General features: G+C 34.1%; 3 protein-coding genes across 4 annotated transcripts; 2 read left to right on the forward strand and 1 right to left on the reverse strand.

Moving 5' to 3' along the window:
• Positions 1–723: 723 nt before the first annotated feature.
• Positions 724–7,558, forward strand: CPL3 (C-terminal domain phosphatase-like 3). The gene is made up of 12 exons (XM_028071050.2): positions 724–1,699; positions 1,809–1,932; positions 2,021–2,076; positions 2,186–2,249; positions 2,364–3,797; positions 4,058–4,693; positions 4,762–4,908; positions 5,003–5,271; positions 5,369–5,480; positions 5,562–5,819; positions 6,265–6,311; positions 6,412–7,558. Exons 1-12 carry the CDS (start codon positions 1,083–1,085, stop codon positions 6,473–6,475), a joined length of 3,828 nt encoding a protein of 1,275 aa, XP_027926851.1. The 5' UTR covers positions 724–1,082; the 3' UTR covers positions 6,476–7,558.
• Positions 7,559–13,336: 5,778 nt separating this feature from the next.
• LOC114183711 (serine carboxypeptidase-like 45) lies at positions 13,337–16,698 on the forward strand. The gene is made up of 10 exons (XM_085673010.1): positions 13,337–13,759; positions 13,850–13,951; positions 14,065–14,164; positions 14,599–14,687; positions 14,780–14,859; positions 15,055–15,336; positions 15,464–15,588; positions 15,954–16,046; positions 16,175–16,292; positions 16,406–16,698. The coding sequence occupies exons 1-10, from the start codon at positions 13,513–13,515 to the stop codon at positions 16,553–16,555; spliced, it is 1,386 nt and encodes a 461-aa protein (XP_085529136.1). The 5' UTR covers positions 13,337–13,512; the 3' UTR covers positions 16,556–16,698.
• A 1,134-nt stretch (positions 16,699–17,832) lies between these two features.
• CRN (Protein kinase superfamily protein) lies at positions 17,833–20,788 on the reverse strand. Of its 2 annotated transcripts, none has more exons than XM_028073001.2 (2): positions 18,950–20,788; positions 17,833–18,315 (listed from the first exon to the last, which is right to left on the reverse strand). In XM_028073001.2, exons 1-2 carry the CDS (start codon positions 19,855–19,857, stop codon positions 18,006–18,008), a joined length of 1,218 nt encoding a protein of 405 aa, XP_027928802.1. In that variant the 5' UTR covers positions 19,858–20,788; the 3' UTR covers positions 17,833–18,005. The 2 variants fall into 2 exon arrangements, with proteins under 2 accessions (XP_027928802.1, XP_027928800.1); XM_028072999.2 differs by having other exon boundaries at positions 17,833–18,318; positions 18,950–20,765.
• Positions 20,789–21,130: the final 342 nt, after the last annotated feature.

The following is a 21,130-nucleotide window of genomic DNA, read 5'->3' on the forward strand; positions in this document are numbered from 1 at the left end:
TCTATAACAATATATAAAGGATATTCCCCATCACTTTTTAAAATATCGATTTTACCCTTTAAATATAACAATTTATTAAATTTTTAAAAATTGACCGTTACTTTTACAAACTTTTTATAAAATCAGATGTCTCTGCTCCTTCTCTTATTCTTTATTTATCGATGGTTATTCTTATATCTATTCTGATATATTTCACTTTATTTTTAATAAATATAATTTTAATATATATATATATATATATATATATATATATATATATATATAAACTTAATAACATTATAATATTATCACCTATATCACGTATATTTAAAAAATACATATACATAGACGCGATAGACATGTGTTACGCTAGTAATAATAATAATAATAATATTTGAACGAGACATGTATACAGTATACGAAGAAATCTCAAAAGATATAATCTGAAATGAAAAAAATATGTATCTATAATTGCATAAATTAATGAAAAAAGATATTAGAAGTATGAAAACGATCGTTTAAAAACATGGTTAAAATTATTTAACGGAAAAAGGGAAACACAGGAATAGTGTTACTCGTAATAGTATAGGTTGTACTTGGGTCATTCTCGTTCGTAAGCAACTAAGCCCACGGTGTTCTTTTCGCGGATCAGTGACGTGGACGGTCTAGATTCAAAACCCCATCACACTTAGATTCTCCTTCGTATCGTATCCCTATAAAACCCTCTCTCGCTCCGTGATTTTCCTATTCTTCCGCCACCTTCGCGTATCATATTTTCTTTCTGTTTTTCATTATCAATTATTATTATAAACAATTTTCACTATTATCGTTACTGTTCTTTCTCTCTCTTCGTTCTTTCGAAAAACCTGATTGCTTCATCGCTCGTCGGATCTGAAGAGAACTCTGCGATTCCGATCTCACGAAACAGATCCGACACCGTGAAACTTCGGATTTAGTATTAGCACTGTTATTGCGCCCTAAATCTTGCAAGATTTCGAAGGACCCAAATTTAAACCCTAATTTAATCACTTCGCCATAAAACTTTTCCGCCATTTAGATCGTGCGATTCGTGGCGGTTTATTTGCTGTTTGTCTCTGCTTTCTATGGTTTTCGGATCGTTGTTGGATTGTCAGAAATTGGGAAAATTGGAGAAGATGGTTAAGGGGGTTGAGGATGTGGAAGAGGGCGAGATTTCGGATACTGCTTCGGTGGAAGAGATTTCAGAAGCGGATTTCAATAAGCAAGATGTTAAGGTGAATAATAACAATAAGCCCAATGGAAGTGATGCTAGGGTTTGGGCTGTTCGTGATCTTTACTCAAAGTACCCTACTATTTGCCGGGGATATGCTTCGGGTTTGTATAACCTTGCTTGGGCACAAGCCGTGCAGAACAAGCCTTTGAATGATATTTTTGTGATGGAACTGGATTCTGACGCCAATGCTAATGGTAACAACAACTCCAATCGACCGTCTTCTGTTTCAGTGAATCCTAAAGAGGTGGTTGTTGTGGATATGGACAAAGAGGAAGGGGAGTTGGAGGAAGGTGAGATTGATGCCGACGCTGACCCTGAAACAGAGGCAGAGAGTGCTGTGGCTGCTTCTGTTGTTTCAGAGACCGTTTCTGATTCTGAGCAGTTTGGTGTGAAGAAGGGTGTTTCTGATTCTGAGCAGCTTGGTGTGAGGGATGTTCTGGAGGGTGTTACAGTTGCTAATGTGGCGGAGTAAGTGGTACTGTTCATCGGGGGGTTTTGTTCCTTTTCACTGAATTTTTGGCATTGGAGACACATTACAAGTTCGTCAAATTAAATAGACTGTGATTTATTATTGCAGGTCATTTGCTCAAACTTCCAGTAGGCTGCTTAATACCCTTCCTGAGGTGTTCTCTAGACCTGCTGATTCTGAGAAGGATGATCTCATGCGATTGTCATTTAATGCAATTGAAGTGGTTTATTCTGTAAGACCTACCATATTTGCTGCTTTTGTTGATATCGTTCCTTTTTCTAGTGGGAATTTTGTCTTGATTGTTTTATGATTTATTTTAGGTATTTCGCTCTATGGACTCTTCGGACAAGGAACAGAACAAGGATAGCATTTTAAGGTTCTTTTTTTTTTTTTTTCAAAATACAAGTTGTTAGGTTGTGCCTTGAATTATTTCAAGGGTCTTCTATCACTAACTCATGTTTCCTTGGCTACAATTTTCATTTCAGATTACTTTCTTCTGTTAATGATCAACAACAGGCTCAATTATTTTCTCCAGAGCATATAAAAGAGGTGACGTTTAATGAAAGTGAAATTAATTTTTTTTTTCATTATCTTTGTCATAATTTTCAATTTGAAAATTCAAAGATGGGATATAATCTGAAATGTGGTTGTTCCTTCGATCAGATACAGGGCATGATGACTGCAATTGATTCTGTTGGTGCTTTAGGAAATAGCGAGGCTATTTACATTAAGACAGAATCTCAGACCCCGGAGATAAAGTCTCAGGAAAATTCAGCTTTAGAAGTGCAGACCCATGGTATAAATATTCAGGAAAATCAAGCAGTTGAAGTATCTGCATTGATTTCTTCTATTAAGCCTTTGCATAGTGACATAATTGGGGGATCACGGGCTTTAAAATTTGGACAAAATAGTATTAAAGGTAGAGGAGTTCTGCTCCCCCTGCTAGACCTTCACAAGGATCATGATGCAGACAGTTTACCCTCACCAACCCGAGAGGCACCTTCCTGCTTCCCTGTGAATAAATTACTTTCTGTTGGAGAGGCCACGGTTAAATCTGGTTCAGCAGCTAAGATGCAGCCTGGGAAGATGGAAGTTGACAGTGAAGGTTGTAAATTTCATCTGTATGAAACTGATGCTTTGAAAGCTGTTTCCACATATCAACAGAAGTTTGGTCGAAGTTCCCTTTTTACAAATGATGAACTTCCAAGTCCAACTCCTTCGGGTGACTGCGATGATATGGTTGTTGATACAAACGAGGAGGTCTCCAGTGCATCTACTGGTGGTTTTTTAACAAGCACTAAGCCAACCCTTATAGATCAGCCACCTGTTTCTGCTACTTCCATGGATAACTCCAGAATGCTTGGATTGATTAATTCTAGAGTTGATGCAGCAGGTCCGGGGTCTTTCCCTGTGAAAAGCTCGGCAAAGAGTAGAGATCCTAGGCGTCGACTTATTAATTCTGAAGCAAGTGCTGTGGATAACCAGTCCATTGTGATAAATAATATGCCTAAAGTGGAATATGCTGGATCAACAATGTCAAGGAAACAAAAGGCTGTTGAGGAGCCTTTTGATGTAACTGTATCAAAAAGACTAAAAAGTTCATTGGAAAATATTGAGCATAATTCGAGTCAAGTAAGAACTATAGCTGGAACTGGAGGTTGGTTGGAAGATAATACTGGGCCTGGGACTCAGTTGGTAGAGAAGAATAATTTAATGGACAAATTTGCACCTGAACCCAAAAAGACTTTGAATACAGTCAGTAGCACTTCTTCTGGTTCTGTTAGTTTCAATGCAACAAACATTAGAAATGAACAGGCGCCACTTGCAAGTAGTAATATACCGTCTTCCTTACCTGCTATATTGAAAGATATAGTTGTAAATCCAACCATGTTGCTAGGCTTAATTTTCGAGCAGCAAAACAGATTAAGAAATGCCGTGAATAAATCTTCTGATTCTGCTACAAATATGCTGCTGCATCCAACAAGCTCAAATTCGGCAACGGGAACAGACTCCACTGTGAGTATTGGTTCATCAATCGCCACTGCTCTTCAAACTTCTGTTGGAATGCTTCCAGTTTCATCACAATCAGCTTCTACGGTAAAATGCTTTAATGAGATTGTTTGTCTTGTCAATCTTTGAATATTCACTTCTCTCTGCGGTGTTATTATCCAATTATAAATTTATTTCTTCCTATTGTTTCTTAAGATTAAATTGAATTTTTAACATTATGATCCTTGATTATGGATGAGCTTTAGATTAAAGAATTGATTTGAGAATTTGAAAGTGAATTAAGTGTCATAAAATCCCCTTCAAGCTCATTGTATTTTACATTTTTTTATGTGGTTGACTGGAATCAGGCACAAAGCCTTCAAGATGATCATTCAGGAAAGATTCGCATGAAACCCCGTGATCCAAGGCGCATTCTACACACTAATAACTCTGTTCAAAAGAGTGGGAACATAGTGAATGAGCTACACAAAGCCATTGTATCCCCTGTGCCTAACAGCCAGGTAACTGGGAACAATGTCAATACCCAGAAGCTGGAAGGCAGAGTGGATACTAAATTAGTACCTACTCAATCAGGTGCAGCACCTGATATTACTCGGCAATTCACCAAGAATCTGAAAAACATTGCTGATATTATGTCTATTTCCCAAGAATCATCTACTCACTCTACTGCAGCTCAAAGTTTTTCTTCTGCATCTGTCCCCCTTAATATAGATAGAGGGGAGCAGAAATCTGTTGTGTCAAACTCTCAGAACTTGCAAGCTGGCATAGTAGGACCAGCTCAGGAAATATGTGCACCTGGTACCTCCCGATCCCAGAATACATGGGGAGATGTTGAACATCTTTTTGAAGGTTATGATGAGCAGCAGAAGGCTGCTATTCAGAGGGAGAGGGCAAGGAGGATCGAAGAACAGAATAAAATGTTTGCCGCTAGGAAATTGTGTCTTGTATTGGACCTAGATCACACACTACTTAATTCTGCCAAGGTAAAAATTGCATGAAGTTAGTTCTCTTGGATTAAAGTTTGTGTTACTGCATGCTAACATTTTCTCAGTTTGTGGAAGTTGATCCTGTGCATGACGAAATATTGAGAAAAAAAGAAGAACAGGACCGTGAGAAGCCTCACAGACATCTTTTTCGCTTTCCTCATATGGGAATGTGGACTAAACTCAGACCAGGAATCTGGAACTTCTTGGAGAAGGTAACATGAATTCTATTATTTGCTTTAGGCCTGCCATATTACAAGGGCCACATTTGGAATTAAAAGATTCACAGCTTTCCCACATGCTTTATAGGCTAGTAAGCTCTATGAGCTACATCTTTACACTATGGGAAACAAACTATATGCAACAGAAATGGCAAAGGTACTTGATCCAAAGGGAGTTCTGTTTGCTGGAAGAGTTATTTCTAGAGGTGATGATACTGATTCAGTTGATGGCGAGGAGAGGGCTCCCAAAAGCAAAGATTTGGAAGGCGTTTTGGGAATGGAATCAGCAGTTGTAATCATAGATGATTCTGTGAGGGTTTGGCCTCATAACAAACTGAACTTGATAGTGGTGGAAAGGTCTGTCTAACATGGGTTTTGAACTAATGCAATTCTCTTTTGGTTTTGTATATTGTACCAATGCATCGTCCCTATATTAATTTTTAATATATTGTAGGTATACGTACTTCCCCTGTAGTAGACGTCAGTTTGGATTGCCTGGTCCTTCCCTTCTTGAGATTGATCACGATGAGAGACCTGAAGCTGGAACTCTGGCTTCCTCTTTGGCAGTGAGTTTTTAGTAGTTTTTTTCTCCTGAATTTTGGATGGCTTGTTATTCCAGTTGATAATTTCTTCGCTCCCCTCGTTAGGTTATTGAGAGAATACATCAAAACTTTTTTGCTTCTCAATCCTTAGAAGAAGTTGATGTCAGAAATATACTAGCGTCAGAGCAGAGAAAAATCTTAGCTGGTTGTCGTATAGTATTTAGTAGGGTGTTTCCTGTTGGTGAAGCAAATCCTCACCTTCACCCATTGTGGCAGACAGCTGAACAGTTTGGTGCTGTGTGCACCAACCAGATTGATGAACAAGTTACTCATGTAGTTGCGAATTCCCTGGGGACTGATAAGGTATAGTTTTATGTTCTAAGTCTCTGCGTTATGTTAGTGTCTGTCTACAAAGCATGCATTGTTTTGTTTATTTGTTGTATTAAACTAGTCAACAAAATTAGATTCTGCATTGCTATAGTTCTTCATAATATATCAGAGTAACCCTTGATGGGATAAAAGGGCTATCTAACGATGAAATTGAGTGGAAATGAAATTATTTGCGGTTTAATTCTTAATAGTCCACGGCATGTTTACAGACAACTGATGAAAGACCATTTTACTTGTGCCAGTTAGAAGGCACCGGTTTTCTCTTCTTTTCTGCAGCTACTATAATTTATTTGCTTATTCCCACAATCCCACCAGGATGAACATGATTTAAAATCTTCACTCCTAGTTCTTGTGCATTAAATTTTGAAGCCTGACAAGTGCCACTTTATTTATTTATTTTTCCTTTTTAATTGAGCAGGTGAATTGGGCTCTTTCCACTGGAAGATTTGTTGTCCATCCTGGCTGGTGAGTTTGTCAGAATTTACATTTATGCTAGTCCTTCTGTCCTTTTTTGTTCTTGAATTTGACATGTGCTGCTTCTTTCCCCTTCCCTTATGAAAAACAGGGTGGAGGCATCGGCATTGCTATATAGGAGGGCGAATGAGCAAGATTTTGCCATTAAACCATAAAAAAGAAACCGACTTAATTCTCTTTCATTAACTAAAATTGTGATTAACATAAATCAAGAATCACATTGATTTTGGGGGAGTGAAACCATTAGATCAGAAGTGGTCAGCAGAGATAGTTTTAATTCATGATGACTGTGAATGGAGATGGTGGTTGGCGAGTGTATGTAGTTTTACTAAGATGACTAGCCAGTTGTTGAGGAGTTAAATGGAGGACCCTTGTGATTCATGGGACATAAGGGATCGGTGCTGTAGGCTTGACAGAATTGGTTGACTGGCGTAGGCACTAGGTGAGTTATATTTTGTGGGGTGGCCATTGTGAGTAGTTCCCCTAGAAAATTTTGCCTGAGATGGTAGAGTGTGAAATTTATTTGTTGCTGACAAAATGAAAGTTAAATACCTGAGTCTTAAAGAGTTAAATGTGGAGGAACTTAGCCTGAGGTAAAAGGAGGTATACAAGGAAGAGATGATAGACCAGTTGAGTCGGGATGTTTGAAAATGGATTCATGGCCGAGCAAAATGAGTTTCTGATAACTGAATTTGTATATGACTGCGTCACTGTAAAAGCATTTGAAGGGTTTAAAGTAAATCACACCATTCACTACTCCCTCCCCCAAAACAACAAAAGCTTTGCAGGGAGGGGGCAAAGGGTAGAAAATGAAAGTAATCATTTATAAGTCTAACCGTGATTTTTAGTCTAAAGCTTTTGCTTGCTATTTCCTTCAATTTATGCGGATTGCGCTGCTTTACAACAATCCAATGAAAATCTTGAAAATTTTGTTAAATTGGCATTCCAATTCAATATTTCATTTAAAGCCCTTGGGGCCAAAATAGTAAAAGAATAAAATTCGTGGTCTGTATATATGCCCCAACAATAAAGATACAGATTCTTGTGCAGTACTGAAAAAGGACCACACAAATTGTACCCTTCTATAAGAATCATGTTGTCCTGTCTGTTCATTTTTGGCAACATTATTGATCCCTTGTTTGCCCTCTTGGTCAAGCTGGCACCTCATTAAAACTCTGCCTCCCAGTAAACTAAGTATCTATAAACTTCATTTTAATAATAAAATGTTTTTATGTTAACGTTGCTGTGCTGTTTTGCATTTATTTTCTGTTCTTTTATACAATCTTGAAAAATAATGTAACTGTCCCATAGTGTTTTAAGATGTTATGTTTTTACGTAATTAACATAATGATAAGAGGGTCCTTTATTAGAGTACACTTTCTAAAGAGTCATGCCACTAGATTTTCTTACACTCTTTTTAAACATTTTTAGAAGTAATATGAAGAGAAGAATTTTTTTAAAAAAGTTGCTTTTTTATAAATTAAATTAATTGTGTATAAGTTATTTTTGGACAAAGTAGTATAAGAAAACAATACAAAGAAATTAATTTACTTCCCCTTTTATGTTTTTAATTAATATTATAAATTTTAAAATGATCCAGTTAGTTTAACATTTCTTTTGTCAACTATATTTCATGAAAGTATTTGAAGATACTAAACTTATAGTTTTTCATCAAAAAGGAATTAATTGACACATACATCACTTGGGCTATAATTTTTCTTGATCCAAAAAAAAAAAAATGGACTATTTGAATCCATTTAATTTTTTTTCATAAAATATAACATATTAAACTTCTGTTATGGGTTTTTCTTTTTCTGTTTTTATGGGTTGGTGGGTTCTTTCTAAGTTAGTTTTTGCTGCTTTGAATATGAGAGTCAGATTTGGACTACACTGAAATGGATAGTGCATGAGACAAAATTCGGACTTTGTACATAGTCTTCACATCACAGATTTTAAGTTCAGACTTTTTACAAACCCAATAATGTTATGTTCACAAAGAAACCATTTGAACAGAGTCTAGTTAGATGTGCGAGTATATAATAAACATAATAAAATAACACTTGGAGTGGTAAAAAAAATGTATATACATGTAAAACAGATTATGATTTTTTTAAAGTTGTTAATTTTAGTTAGGGATCATGAGTAAGTGTTTTATTTTTTAAGGTACAATCTATACCTTAAAAGAACTAACACTCAGTTTGGAAGGTAAGACCGAGAGTGAATAGGAAGAAAAAGGGAAGGGAACAGGGGACCATGGGTGTTTTTCTTTTCATAAATGTCAAAAAAAAAAAGCACAGAAACTACTAAGACAATATAACAAATACAATATTAAACATTAATAAATAATTCATATTAAAATTAGTAATTCGTAATTTACAAAAGCAATTGGTACGTAGGTTGGTTTAGTAACTCATACCTAAGGTTAAATACAGTAAACCTAATGAATTTGTGTTTAGATATCAGTAGAAATAATTCAGGTATGAGTCTAACTCTTACATTAGATATAGATTACATTAAATGTGGATGATAAAGTTATACATCATATGAGAGCTTGAGTTAAAAATGTCAAATATTTATTAAGGCTAAAATCACATACTTGTAAGTTTTTCTTAATAAAATCTCATTGAAAGATAAAACCATGTATACTTCACTTGAGCCAACTTAGATAATATCTAGACAAATAGAAGCAGGACGGCAGGTAATGTCAAGAAATGTTCGTCGAGGTGCAAAATATGAGTACGTATTTTTCCAGCCAAACCGGTTACAGTAAGACCTACTGAAACACATATGTGTTCATGAAAATGATTTCTCGAATATTGGGTAGCTGTTGTTAAACATGAAAAAATACTTTATGAAATGGGTGGAGTACGAGTAAATATAACAAGAAAGACTATTTCAATAACATCATCCAAAATGTTGATATGAACTCAATTCATTATTTCAGATAATAAAAGAGAACCAAAAGATTAGTCAGTTTGTTTTGTGTATTATTTAAGAGTCCAAAATCAAGAAAGTTCTTAAATCATTGCGTGCTTTGGATATAAATGCCATAACCAAATACAATTACCAGATCTAATTTCAAAGAGGAGTCAAAAACCTTATTCATAAACAATCCAAATTAAGAAATGAAAAAAAAAAACTATGGTAGTGATGAGTGATCAACTAATTTAACTGCTCCTATAAACCTTAGAAAATAAATTCAAAATCTCAAACATTATCCCTCAGTTACAAAAACCGGTCATAACTGACAAATGCAATCCAATCACAATCTTTACTATTAATTATTAAAAAACATTATTGGTCGCTTAAAAGTGTGCATGGAGATGTTAAAATGGTAACTTTTCAAATTTGAGGAATAAAAATTATTTATTTTTTTAATTTGATGGATAGAACCAAATTTTATTTAATTTTAAAGTAAAAAAAATTAAACCTTGATAAAAGGAAGTTTGAGTTGAGGATGAATTCCAAGGTAGTAAGGCAAAAGGAATAGAAAAAAAAAAAAGAAAAATGTATGTAGATGAGGATAAAGTTGGTGCATTTGAATAAATGAATATTTTATAGTGTGTTCTGTCATAGAACACACCCTAAAAGCCCTACTTTCGTTTGTTTGTTAGAGTATAAAGCTTTTTACTGTGAAAAAAGAGAGAGAAAGAGAAACACAGTCCCATTCTAAAGGTGATTTTGACCTCATTCTCTTCTTTCTTATCCAACATATTCACTTTTTCATTCCTCATCATATTAATTTCAATAACACATCATCCTATTATTCCTTTCCAGACACCATCATTAACCAAGGATAATCATCATCATCATTTCAGAAGCAAAGATCATTAACCAAGAATAATATTGTACCTCAAATGGTGCTAAGCCATTATGATATCCATGACTGTTGTTAATTAATCAGTGACGTATTTTTTACTCATTCATTATTTTCAACACATTCTTTCTCATAAGTTAAAATAGATGTTTTCTGAGTTTTAACCTTCTTTTTCTGTCAAAAGAAAAGTTTTAACTATCTTTGATATGATCGATAGGATAAGCTTTTAGCAACATGCATGCATGGTAAGTGGTAATCATGAGTACCAACCAATGTGATTACCATATTCTATTCTACTGCATAATCATCTCAGGAAGAAAGAAAGAAGGTGCAATTTCCGATCTTCTATTTATTTTAAGTCTTATAGTTAATTATTTATACAGTTAAAAAAATTAAATATGTTTTTATTTCTGAACTTAGTAGTAAATTTTAAAATTAATCTATTTCAAAATTTTGGACTAATTTAATTATTTATTTTTTGAAATACGTGGATTTAGTCTTTTTAATCAATTAATCAATTTTTGTTAAGTTTATTTGACATTTCAAACGCATTTCATAGTAGTATTTGACTTAACATTAAAACGAAAATGTGTTTAACAGTATGAACAACTCAAATACAATTCTAAAATGCATACGAAACATCAAATAAACCTAACAAAATTTGATTAAAAGAACTAAATTCACGTATTTCGAAAGATAAATGACTAAATTGGCCAAAAATTTTCAAATGAACTAATTCCAAAATTTACTGAAAGTTAATAACAAAAACATATTTAACTCAAAAGTTAATATAATGATTGTGAAATGAACAACCTTATAAATTGAAAAAAATTATTCTCTTAAGATATATTACCTAACTTACCATTTTTTTTCTTATGTTTCTTGAATTGTGTAGGATAGATCTTAACGATGATGTACGTGTAAAATAATGTTACATCAATTATTAATCATTACCAACCTGATTTTGAAAAAAATTAATGAACTTTTATCACATGGATACTGTGATTATATATAAAATTATTTTTCACTTGTTATTGTATAATCTTTCTTTTATTCTCTTGGAAATAAATGCATATATTTCCCTTTCTATGTTATGTTTGTCTTATTTTGTTCATAGTTATCTCTTCTTTTTGTTTCACATAACTATTTTCTCTCTTTATTTTTTTTTCTCTTTTTTTTATTCTCATCTTTGTCTACCTTAAAATGGGTGGGAACATCGAATATTCGAAGCTGTGACATGTACTTCAATACCATATAGGACCTTTATTCTAGGTTTCACATATTCCTGCCACATTTTCCAACCATATGACCCATCTCTTAATTGTTGTTATACCTTAATTAGTTAAGTTTCTTGATTAGAGTTTAACATGTCGAGAATAGTTTAAGTGTGAGTCAAAAAAGTTTTATTCTAGATATAATAGACAAAGTTAAATATTATATAAAAATAAAGACACATAATACAATTATCTTAAGATTTTGATGTAAAACTGGTATAAAAAATCCTATATGTATAAGACTAATATCATATAGTCATATTGAACAACAATATCTCAATTACTACAACTATAACCCATATATAAAAAATATATAACCCAGCAAACCATAATCTTCTTACTATTTTATCCTCGTTTTTGCTTTTTTTTTTATCATTTATCTTAAAGTTCAGATGAAATACTTTTATTGTTTTCACTGTGTTCAAGAAACATTTTTCTTGTTCTTTCTACTTTCTCTTTGAAAAGTTTGTTTTCTCTTTTTAAAGGCTTGCGTAAGAATAAGTTTTGTTCAGTTTACTATATATAATGACTTATTATTTCCTTGAAGATTCCACAGAATCTTCATAACTTTTCCAAAGTAACCTAATTAGAAGAGAGAGACTAATTCTCACTCCTTTTGCAGTATAATCTATTCTAGGCTTTCTTTTTAACTTTGCTATACTAAAAATGTTCACTAAAAAATAAAATATATGAAGAAAATATGAAGAACAAATAAGAGATCAATAACGAAATGATTTAGAGGCTCTTGGACAGAAAGGGATCCACTATGTTTTGTATAAATATTTGTATCCTTCTTCATTGTCTTTGTTGTGAAGATAATTATTTTTTAAAGAAAATGTTATTATTTTAATGGGTGTGTTTACTTTTAATAATTATTTTTTTATGATAATTAATTTTTTTATAATAATTTGGTTAGTAGATTTGAGAATTAAATAGACACACAAACACTTTGAACTTTCACTTCTTTGAATTTTAAAAATAAATATAAATAATTTTTTAAATTTTATTATAAATATTTAATTATTTCTTTATTTTGTAGATAATTTTTTTTATTAAAATATTTATTTTATTTTAAAAATTATTAATTTTAAAAAATTTAAATGAATGAAACAGTTAAATCTAACACAAATATTACTTAAAAAGTAAAAATGATAAAATAATTATTTTAATTTTAAAAAATAATTATTTATTAAATGGCAAAATTATAAATAAAAATCTGAAAATATATTTCTTATATATATATATATATATTTAATATTTTGAATCATTACTATTAATATAATTAATATTGTAAAATATATAATTATGTAACTAGGTTTCGATGTATTAATATAGCTAATTATTCAATCTCGAAAATTAGTGTGCAACAGTTAACCAAATCATAGGAAGACGTATCAAAATCTAACCAAAGCAAAATCATAAAGCATCTGAACTGATTTATTTAATTGAATTAACTTGTTTCAAAATTAAAAAAACTTTCATCTAAAACTTTATTTTGAGCTTTAAAAAAAAACTATTTCTTAAATTCAACCTATTTCATATTATACATAAGTTTAATAAACAAGATGAAGTATTCGAGAGAGGTCTTTATCAAGATACCACCTTTTAAAAAAAATATTTGAAAGTAAATAAAACAAAACCTCATTTGATCATTTTCTTAGAATTAATTTATACATGATAATTGCGGAGGCGAATGATGAAGGTCCATAACATCATTTCATTTAATTATTTAATTATCAGAACAATAAATTGTGATGAAGGAAGGGTGTTTGAAAAAATGCAAAAGTGAAAGTGGGGGAAAACAAACAGTGAGTGACAATAATAAAACAACTCAAATTGTCACACACGTGCATTTACACAGTGATTCGAATCAGCACATCACATTTCACTCACCACTTCACTCCACCCTCCACTGTACTTTCACTCCCTCCTCGCCAATTTCCAACCCCAAATTTCCAAACAAACCAAATCTCCAACTAATAAAAAGTATTGAAAAAGCAAAACGTTCCTACTTTTTATATAGGCACCACTTACTCTCACACACAACAATAACAACTAGCTTTTGCAACTGAAAGTGAAAGTAAGAAGCAAAAGCCAAGTCATGTGTTCTCTTCTTTGGAGTTCCATTGTTATGTGTGTAACAATTCAACTTCTTCAGCTTGGCATTGTGCACCCTTCACCCTCTCATATTAGGATCACTCACTTACCGGGCCAACCCCAAGTTGAGTTTCACCAGTTTTCAGGTTATGTAAATGTTGATGACAGAAACCAGCAAGCACTCTTTTTCTACTTTGCTGAAGCTGAAAAAGATGCAGCTTCCAAGCCCCTTGTTCTGTGGCTCAATGGAGGTGCTCCTCACTCCTAAAGGTTTCAATCAAAAAACAATTTTTAAGTTTGGAAACTTATGCTTTGTGTTGTTGTTTCATGTTTGTTTGAAGGGCCTGGTTGTTCTTCTCTTGGGGTTGGTGCGTTTTCAGAGAATGGACCATTTAGGCCCAAAGGAGAAGGCTTGGTTAGGAATCAATTCAGCTGGAACAGAGGTACCTACCTCTACACATTTGTATTTTTTTTTTCTATCAAATTGGGAACTTTCACTTTTAGTCTAAGAGCATAACTATGACATGTTAATTAGCATTGTGCTCATGTGTTGCAGAAGCTAATATGCTGTATTTGGAAACGCCAATTGGAGTTGGATTCTCTTACTCAACTGATACTTCTGCTTATGAGGGTGTGAATGACAAAATCACAGGCAAGTTTAATGTTCATCCTTCTATTTAACTTCAATAATTTTTTTGTACCCTACAAAATCATTCTCAATGTTATTGGTTAGAATGGTAATTGGTAAAGAACCATTAAATGCAGCATTTTCACCTGGCTAAAGTAAGGATTTGCTCAAGGAAGATTCGGATCAACTTTCTTTTTCTTCATTTTCCCCTTCTTAGTTCTCACTATCTCCCTTTTGCTTTTCTTGTTTTCTATCTTTACCTTTTGCAATATTCTGTCTCTTTTCCCCAAAGTTTTCTTATTAACATATTACTATTTCGCAAGCTGCTAATTTACTTTAAATTATGCCTTGTCCACTGACTAATTAGTGTTGTTTTTGTTTACAAAATTGACAGATCTGATCCTTCAAAGATTGCATTGATTTTCTGAAACTGGTTTCCTTTTTTTTGTTTATTATAGCCAGGGATAACTTGGTGTTCTTGAAAAACTGGTTTATAAAGTTCCCAGAATACAGAAACAGAAGTTTATTCATTGTAGGAGAAAGCTATGCAGGTAACCCTTCATCTATTATATCTTTCGTGTACACTGAAGCAAGCCATAGTTAAATTATGCACCTATTTATATATTTTGGAATTTATCATTAGGCCATTATGTTCCTCAACTGGCTGAGCTTATGCTCCAATTCAACAAAAAGGAGAAGTTGTTCAATCTGAAAGGCATTGCTGTGAGTTATGGCACAAACTTCCAATTATTCTTCTTTTCTTTTTCCTGCCACGTGTCAGATTTCTTTTAATCTTTTGGTATCTGTAAATATTTTGTGAAAACTAGAAAACAACAAAGTTCAGCCAAAGATTTATCTATCAGTTTTTCATTTTGACTAAGCAATTCAGGCATCTGAAGCTGGTTTCCTTCATTGCAGCTTGGTAATCCAGTTCTAGAATTTGCCACAGATTTCAATTCGAGAGCAGAGTTCTTCTGGTCACATGGATTAATTTCAGATACAACGTACAAAGTGTTCTCTTCTGTTTGTAACTATTCAAGATATGTGAGGGAATACTACAATGGTGCTGTTTCTCCTGTCTGTTCAAGTGTTATGAGCCAAGTTAGTACAGAAACAAGTAGATTTGTGGACAAGTATGATGTGACCCTTGATGTTTGTTTATCTTCAGTGTTTTCACAAACCAAAGTCCTCAATCCCCAGGTGAGCTTATCTTATAGCTCTCTTTAATTCCATTTGTGTCACCAACAAACTTTACTTGATTTTCTATCCAACTTGAATCAAAGTACTGAGGCCATGAAATTCTGGTCTTGTTTTTCTTATCAAACAGCAAGTCACTGAAACGATAGATGTATGTGTGGAAGATGAAACAGTCAATTATCTGAACAGAAAAGATGTGCAATCAGCTTTGCATGCACGTCTTGTTGGAGTTCAAAGATGGTCTGCTTGCAGCAAGTAATCCCCCTCTCTTGCCTTCATTATTTATATTGTATATTTTCTTTTTTTTACAACCGTTAAAAAGTAGACTTTAAGCCTAACTCAATCCGACAAAATCGACTTTTAAAATGAGGTTTGCACCCATTTATATATTATTAACTCGCCCTATCTCTAAGACTTCCAACAAAAACCATGGATAAGATAACATGTTCAGAAACTAATCTAGTTAAACATTAGTGTCCTGCATTGCCTCTCTTCATGAACATGTTTTCTAGTGTTACTCTCTAAAGTATTGACAGAAATTTCCAGTTACTTTATATTTTGTCTTAAAATATTAATCTCTAACTTTCTTTCCCAACTTCTTTATGATATATACTTGTCAGTGTCCTTGATTATGAGCTGCGTGACTTGGAAATACCAACAATCACTGTTGTGGGGAAGCTAGTACAGGAGGGAATACCCGTACTGGTATACAGGTACTTGTTTGAGTCCTTATGAAGTGAAATCTGTTGTAGATCAAATTTGAATTTGGCATGGCCTTAATCATTAATTAGTGTGTATTATTATTGTCTTTGAGAGTGAATTAATAACTCTTGTTATGCAGTGGTGATCAGGATTCAGTAATCCCTCTGACTGGAAGTAGAACATTAGTACATAAATTGGCAAAAAAGCTAGGATTGAAAACCACTGTGCCATACAGGGTGTGGTTTGAGAAGCAGCAGGTGAACCTTATTATGCTATTGAGTTTTGCTGAGATTATGCACAAATTAAACTCAACTTGCTTGTTCATAGAATTTGTAATTGAATTTTTGTTGTGCTTATGAAATATTTTCAGGTGGGTGGGTGGACTCAAGTTTATGGTGACATTCTTTCATTTGCCACCATCAGAGGAGCATCACATGAGGCTCCATTTTCACAGCCTGAGAGGTCACTGGTGCTGTTCAAGTCCTTCTTAGAAGGACGACCAATGCCACAAGAGTTTTGATAACTAAAAGATTATATGTTGCGGTTTTGGCAAAATGTGATTGTTGAATTGTAGTTTATTTGGTTTCACTGCCATTTTGGAGTGTAGAAAATTTTGTAAAGTGTTCAAGTAAGAAGGGAATGTGTTTTTATCTTCTTTCTCCATCACAGTGTCTTCTTGTTTATAATCTGCATTATGTAAACTGAAGACTGTGTTTTCTTTATATTGCTTAAAATTAAATATTCACTTGCAACTGAAGATTAATTGACCTTAGTATCAATGATTACCTACTCCAAAAGGATAATGTATATTGACCTAGAATACCTAACTTTGAGTGCACCATATTACAAGTGCATTTGGTGATTTGTTTCAACATGGTTGCTTCCATTGTTTTATTTGGAAGATTCATTTTGAAATATGGTTTGACATTACTCATTAGTTTCCATGACAAAATAACACGCTATCTCTATCTCATTGGCCTAGCTCCTACCACACTTTTATACACAAATCATTCCCTATATCTCACTCTAAAAAAATAATTCAAATTTCTTATACCCACTTGTCTATAAATTATTACTAAAACGTAGTACATATAATTTCATTTTATAATTATAAATTTATCATTCATACGTAAAGAATAATTAGTGATAAAATATAATATTTATAAGTTGTATATACATATAAGAGATTTAAGAATGTTAAAACATTTTACATAAATTTTCACATGTATACTTTAGCTTTCTCTTTCAATATTTCCCCTTTGGTGACAACTTTTGTTTGAATTCATGTTAGATCTCAGTTTCTAACAGCTGTTTAAAACCAAAACAAAAATTTATTCTACCGATTCAAATTGTTGTACTGTTAACACACTACTGGAGTATCAATTTGGAATTTAGGTTAGGGAGGAGATTTGTGTGACACATCATTCACTAACAAACTTTTCATATAAACAAAAATATTTTCAGTATCTACATGCTTTAGATGAAGTGCTACACATCTCAGTTATATCAGTAAACATGTCAAATATTTGTAGTTCTACTCTTTTTACTTTCCATGCTAAAGAATAAATGTTATTCCTTTTCTGTGTTTTTTTCTTTATCTCTTGTAAATTTGAAACACTGGGTTTGCATCAAAAGCTTTCACTTTTACATATGCAAACCAGAGAGAAGAAAAGAGATATTTTGAATGTTCACATGAAAAGAAAAATCTTGTTAACATGACTAAGTCATTTACAAACATAATGTGCTATTGTGACCTAAACCAACTACAACCTGCAAAATCAGCCAAAAGAATATATAGAAAGAGAAAGCAGATGATTAGAAACCACACCATGAAAAACCAAGATCAAGCAAAACAATCAATTACACCAGAATCATGGCCAGCCACATACCCCTATCATCTTATTACAGATATAGGGATAAGAGAACAGGAAAAAAAAAAATCTCTAGAAACCCAAGAATGAAGGTTTGGTTCAAAAACTGTGCAGTTGCGTTAGCATGTGAACAAGCTCGTCACTAGAAGGCCTATCTGCAGGCATATCAGAGAGGCATGCAGCAGCAATCCTAACAGCCATTAACATCTCATCTTCCTCTCCTTCTTCACCTAACATGCTCTTATCAAGGGCATCCCTCGCCTCACCGGCTTGCTGCAAGTGTCTCAGCCAACATCCCAAACTTCCACCACTCGCTGCTTCTCCAAAAAATGGATCTGTAGGGTCCTTACCCGTTAACAAAACACCTAGTATCATGCCAAAACTGAAGATGTCACTTTTGTCAGTGTACCTGCTGAAATTGCAAAACAAACACCATTCAATCTGAATACTATGAAGTTTCACATGAAGTTCATAAACATTCAATGCATCAAGCATGCAACCACTTTTAGTGTTATTACTTATCACTATTGATATTGATGCATCCAGAGGCATATATACCAATGAAAAAAGCTATAAATACATAAAGTTAAAGTGGCACAAACCTCTGTCCAGTGATATTATAATAGCTATAACTTTTAGTTGGGTTCCTACTCACACCAATCTATGTTTCAGTAGTTTGCAGCATGTGAACTATATGTTCGTTTGGACCAGACAAAGTGCCTGAGGTCTAAAACTTCATATTAGGAAGTAATAATACTGATAGCTGGCTACAAAAACACTACTTTACATAGTTTTTATTAAATAATACCATTTTCAATCCGCAAATGAACACAATGAAAATAGAGAACAAGAGCCTTTGATCAGGGTGCTCCAAAGGGAATAACTACAACGAGGCTTGGAGCTTTTGAAAAGGAAACGAATCAAACAAATGGCTGATATCAACCACCTATGCACCCTTTTGCCGTAAGAAACGAAGAAAAGAAACAGACTGAATTCAAAACACCAGTGAGTGACAATGATTCAAACCGAGTGATTTGACTTACCTGCAATTGTGGAAACATTCAGGTGGAGTGTAGAGAGAAGTTCCTCTATCCAAGTTGGGTAAAAGTTTGGCCAAACCATAATCTGCTAATCTGGGTTCAAAATCACCATCCAGCATGACATTTGTTGGCTTCAAGTTGAAGTGCAATATCTGAGGCGCACAAGTGAAGTGAAGATACTGAAGACCCTTCACCACACCAACAGCAATCCTGAGCCTAACTTCCCAACCAAAGGCCAACTCATTCTCCCACACTCTGTTCATCACATCAGAAAGACTCCCAGTGGACACATAATCATAAACCAATGAGAAACCATCAGGCTCACGTACATAGGCTCTCAAACTCATCAAGTTCCTGTGTCTTAAGCTTGCAAGAAGCTCTAGCTCAGTTTGTATCTGCCTCTTCAATGATTTTTTCTTAGCCTCTGGAGAGTTGCTCCCAAAGGGTGTTAGCCTTTTCACTGCAATAGTGAGTCCATTGTCAAGCACGGTTTTGTAGTATTTCCCATTAGGACTCGAACCAAGCAAGTGGTTTTCCTTGGCCAAAGCTATTTGGAGTGTCTTGGGGGCAATTTTGGGGGAGAAAATAACAGGCCCCTTGAGGATTGGTGTGCGGTTTAGGTACTGCACCACACAACGTACCACAAGTGCAAAGAAAACAGAACAAACCAGTCCAGTTACTGCTCCTAAAACCAAGCTAAAAATTATCTTCTTGGGGTCATCCTTGTATCCTGATGATGATGGTGGTGATGGCCTAGAAGGCGAGGGAGGCTCTGAAGAAACATGTTTACTCAACCTTCCTTGACATTGCACAGTGTTGTGGTGCAAGCTGAACAAGAATAGAATAAAAAGTGGCTGGAGTGCCAACAATTCTCTGGCAAGAGAAGAAGCGATGTGCCTTTTCCTAAACATCAAAGAACCACAAACAAAGAAAGCAACAACCAGAAACCAATCCCGGAAGCTCCAAAATGAGGCATGAATCACTCACAAGCCCGAACCCACCATCACCTCAACACTTGGAAACAAGACCAAGAACAACTTTTTACACTTGATGCTCAAACGGGCTAAATAAAGTTCAAGCACGCGCACAAGAATAAGCATAAGCATAAGCATCCTCTTCCACCTTTTCAACCCAAAATCTTCACAAGAAAGCCATCACAGAAAAGCAAGCACAGATGTTGTCACCGAATAGTTTACGTTTTACCACCGAATCCCATCCTTTCTTTCACTCCTCTCACCACTCGTAAATTTTCTACCTTCACAGGAATTTGAACCTCCTAAAGTAAAAACAAAAACAAACCAAAACCCCACTATTCCTAGGTGCCAGCAGGGACTAACAAACCCAACCAAAAGCAAACTAGCCCCAGAAACAAGTTGCTATCTTTTTCCTTGGAAACCAAACAGAAAGTCAAAAAGTTGAACAGAAATTGAAGGGGCATGAGCATGTGGTAGTAACTAAAGTTGAACCACAACAACAATAATAACTGCAACTAGAACAGACACAACCAAATGCTCCTCAGAAACTGCAATGTCATTGGATTTAGGTGTTTAAACACAAACACAGTGACAGAATCACGCACACAGCATGTAGAGAGAGTGCTTCAGTGATTGTCTCTTGTTTCTCTCTCTACACTCTCTCTCTTTCTCTCTCTTTCTGAAGACAACAATGAGCCATACCTCTGCGACAAAAAACTGGTTCCCGCCTTTGTGAGGAGCCAGCACTCAGGACACAGTACCATGTGGGGCCCACGTTTGGTCCGAAAGCGAAACATTGAAATCCGTGAGAGGGGCAATGTACAGTTCTCATGGACCGTCTGATCTCATCAGAATGCATATGGGCCGTTGAAATAAGGTGTCTGGGAATCTGTGATATGCTTGCTATGAGCGAGTGGTTAACAAATCTAGCTATGTGTTATGTTTGGTGTGTGTCATTAGTAAAGTTATCTCTTTTTTCGATCAAATAATTGCCTTTAATTACTTACGTTTCAATTACTATATTATTTATATTTATTATATACACATATTACATGCTTTTGCTTTTCCTTCTTTATACCTTATCTTTTCTTTCCTTTCTCTGTTATTGGTGGCAGCTGCTAGGATTAGGAATGACTTTAATAACATTTTTACTTCAAAGGTTATCTTTGGATTAAATTAACAAATAACTCTTGTATTTTAATGTAGAATT

This window comes from Vigna unguiculata, chromosome 5 (genome assembly GCF_037176805.1).
Source record: "Vigna unguiculata cultivar grain cowpea cultivar isolate G323 ecotype 2 chromosome 5, ASM3717680v1, whole genome shotgun sequence".
NCBI classification, from domain to species: Eukaryota; Viridiplantae; Streptophyta; class Magnoliopsida; order Fabales; family Fabaceae; genus Vigna; species Vigna unguiculata.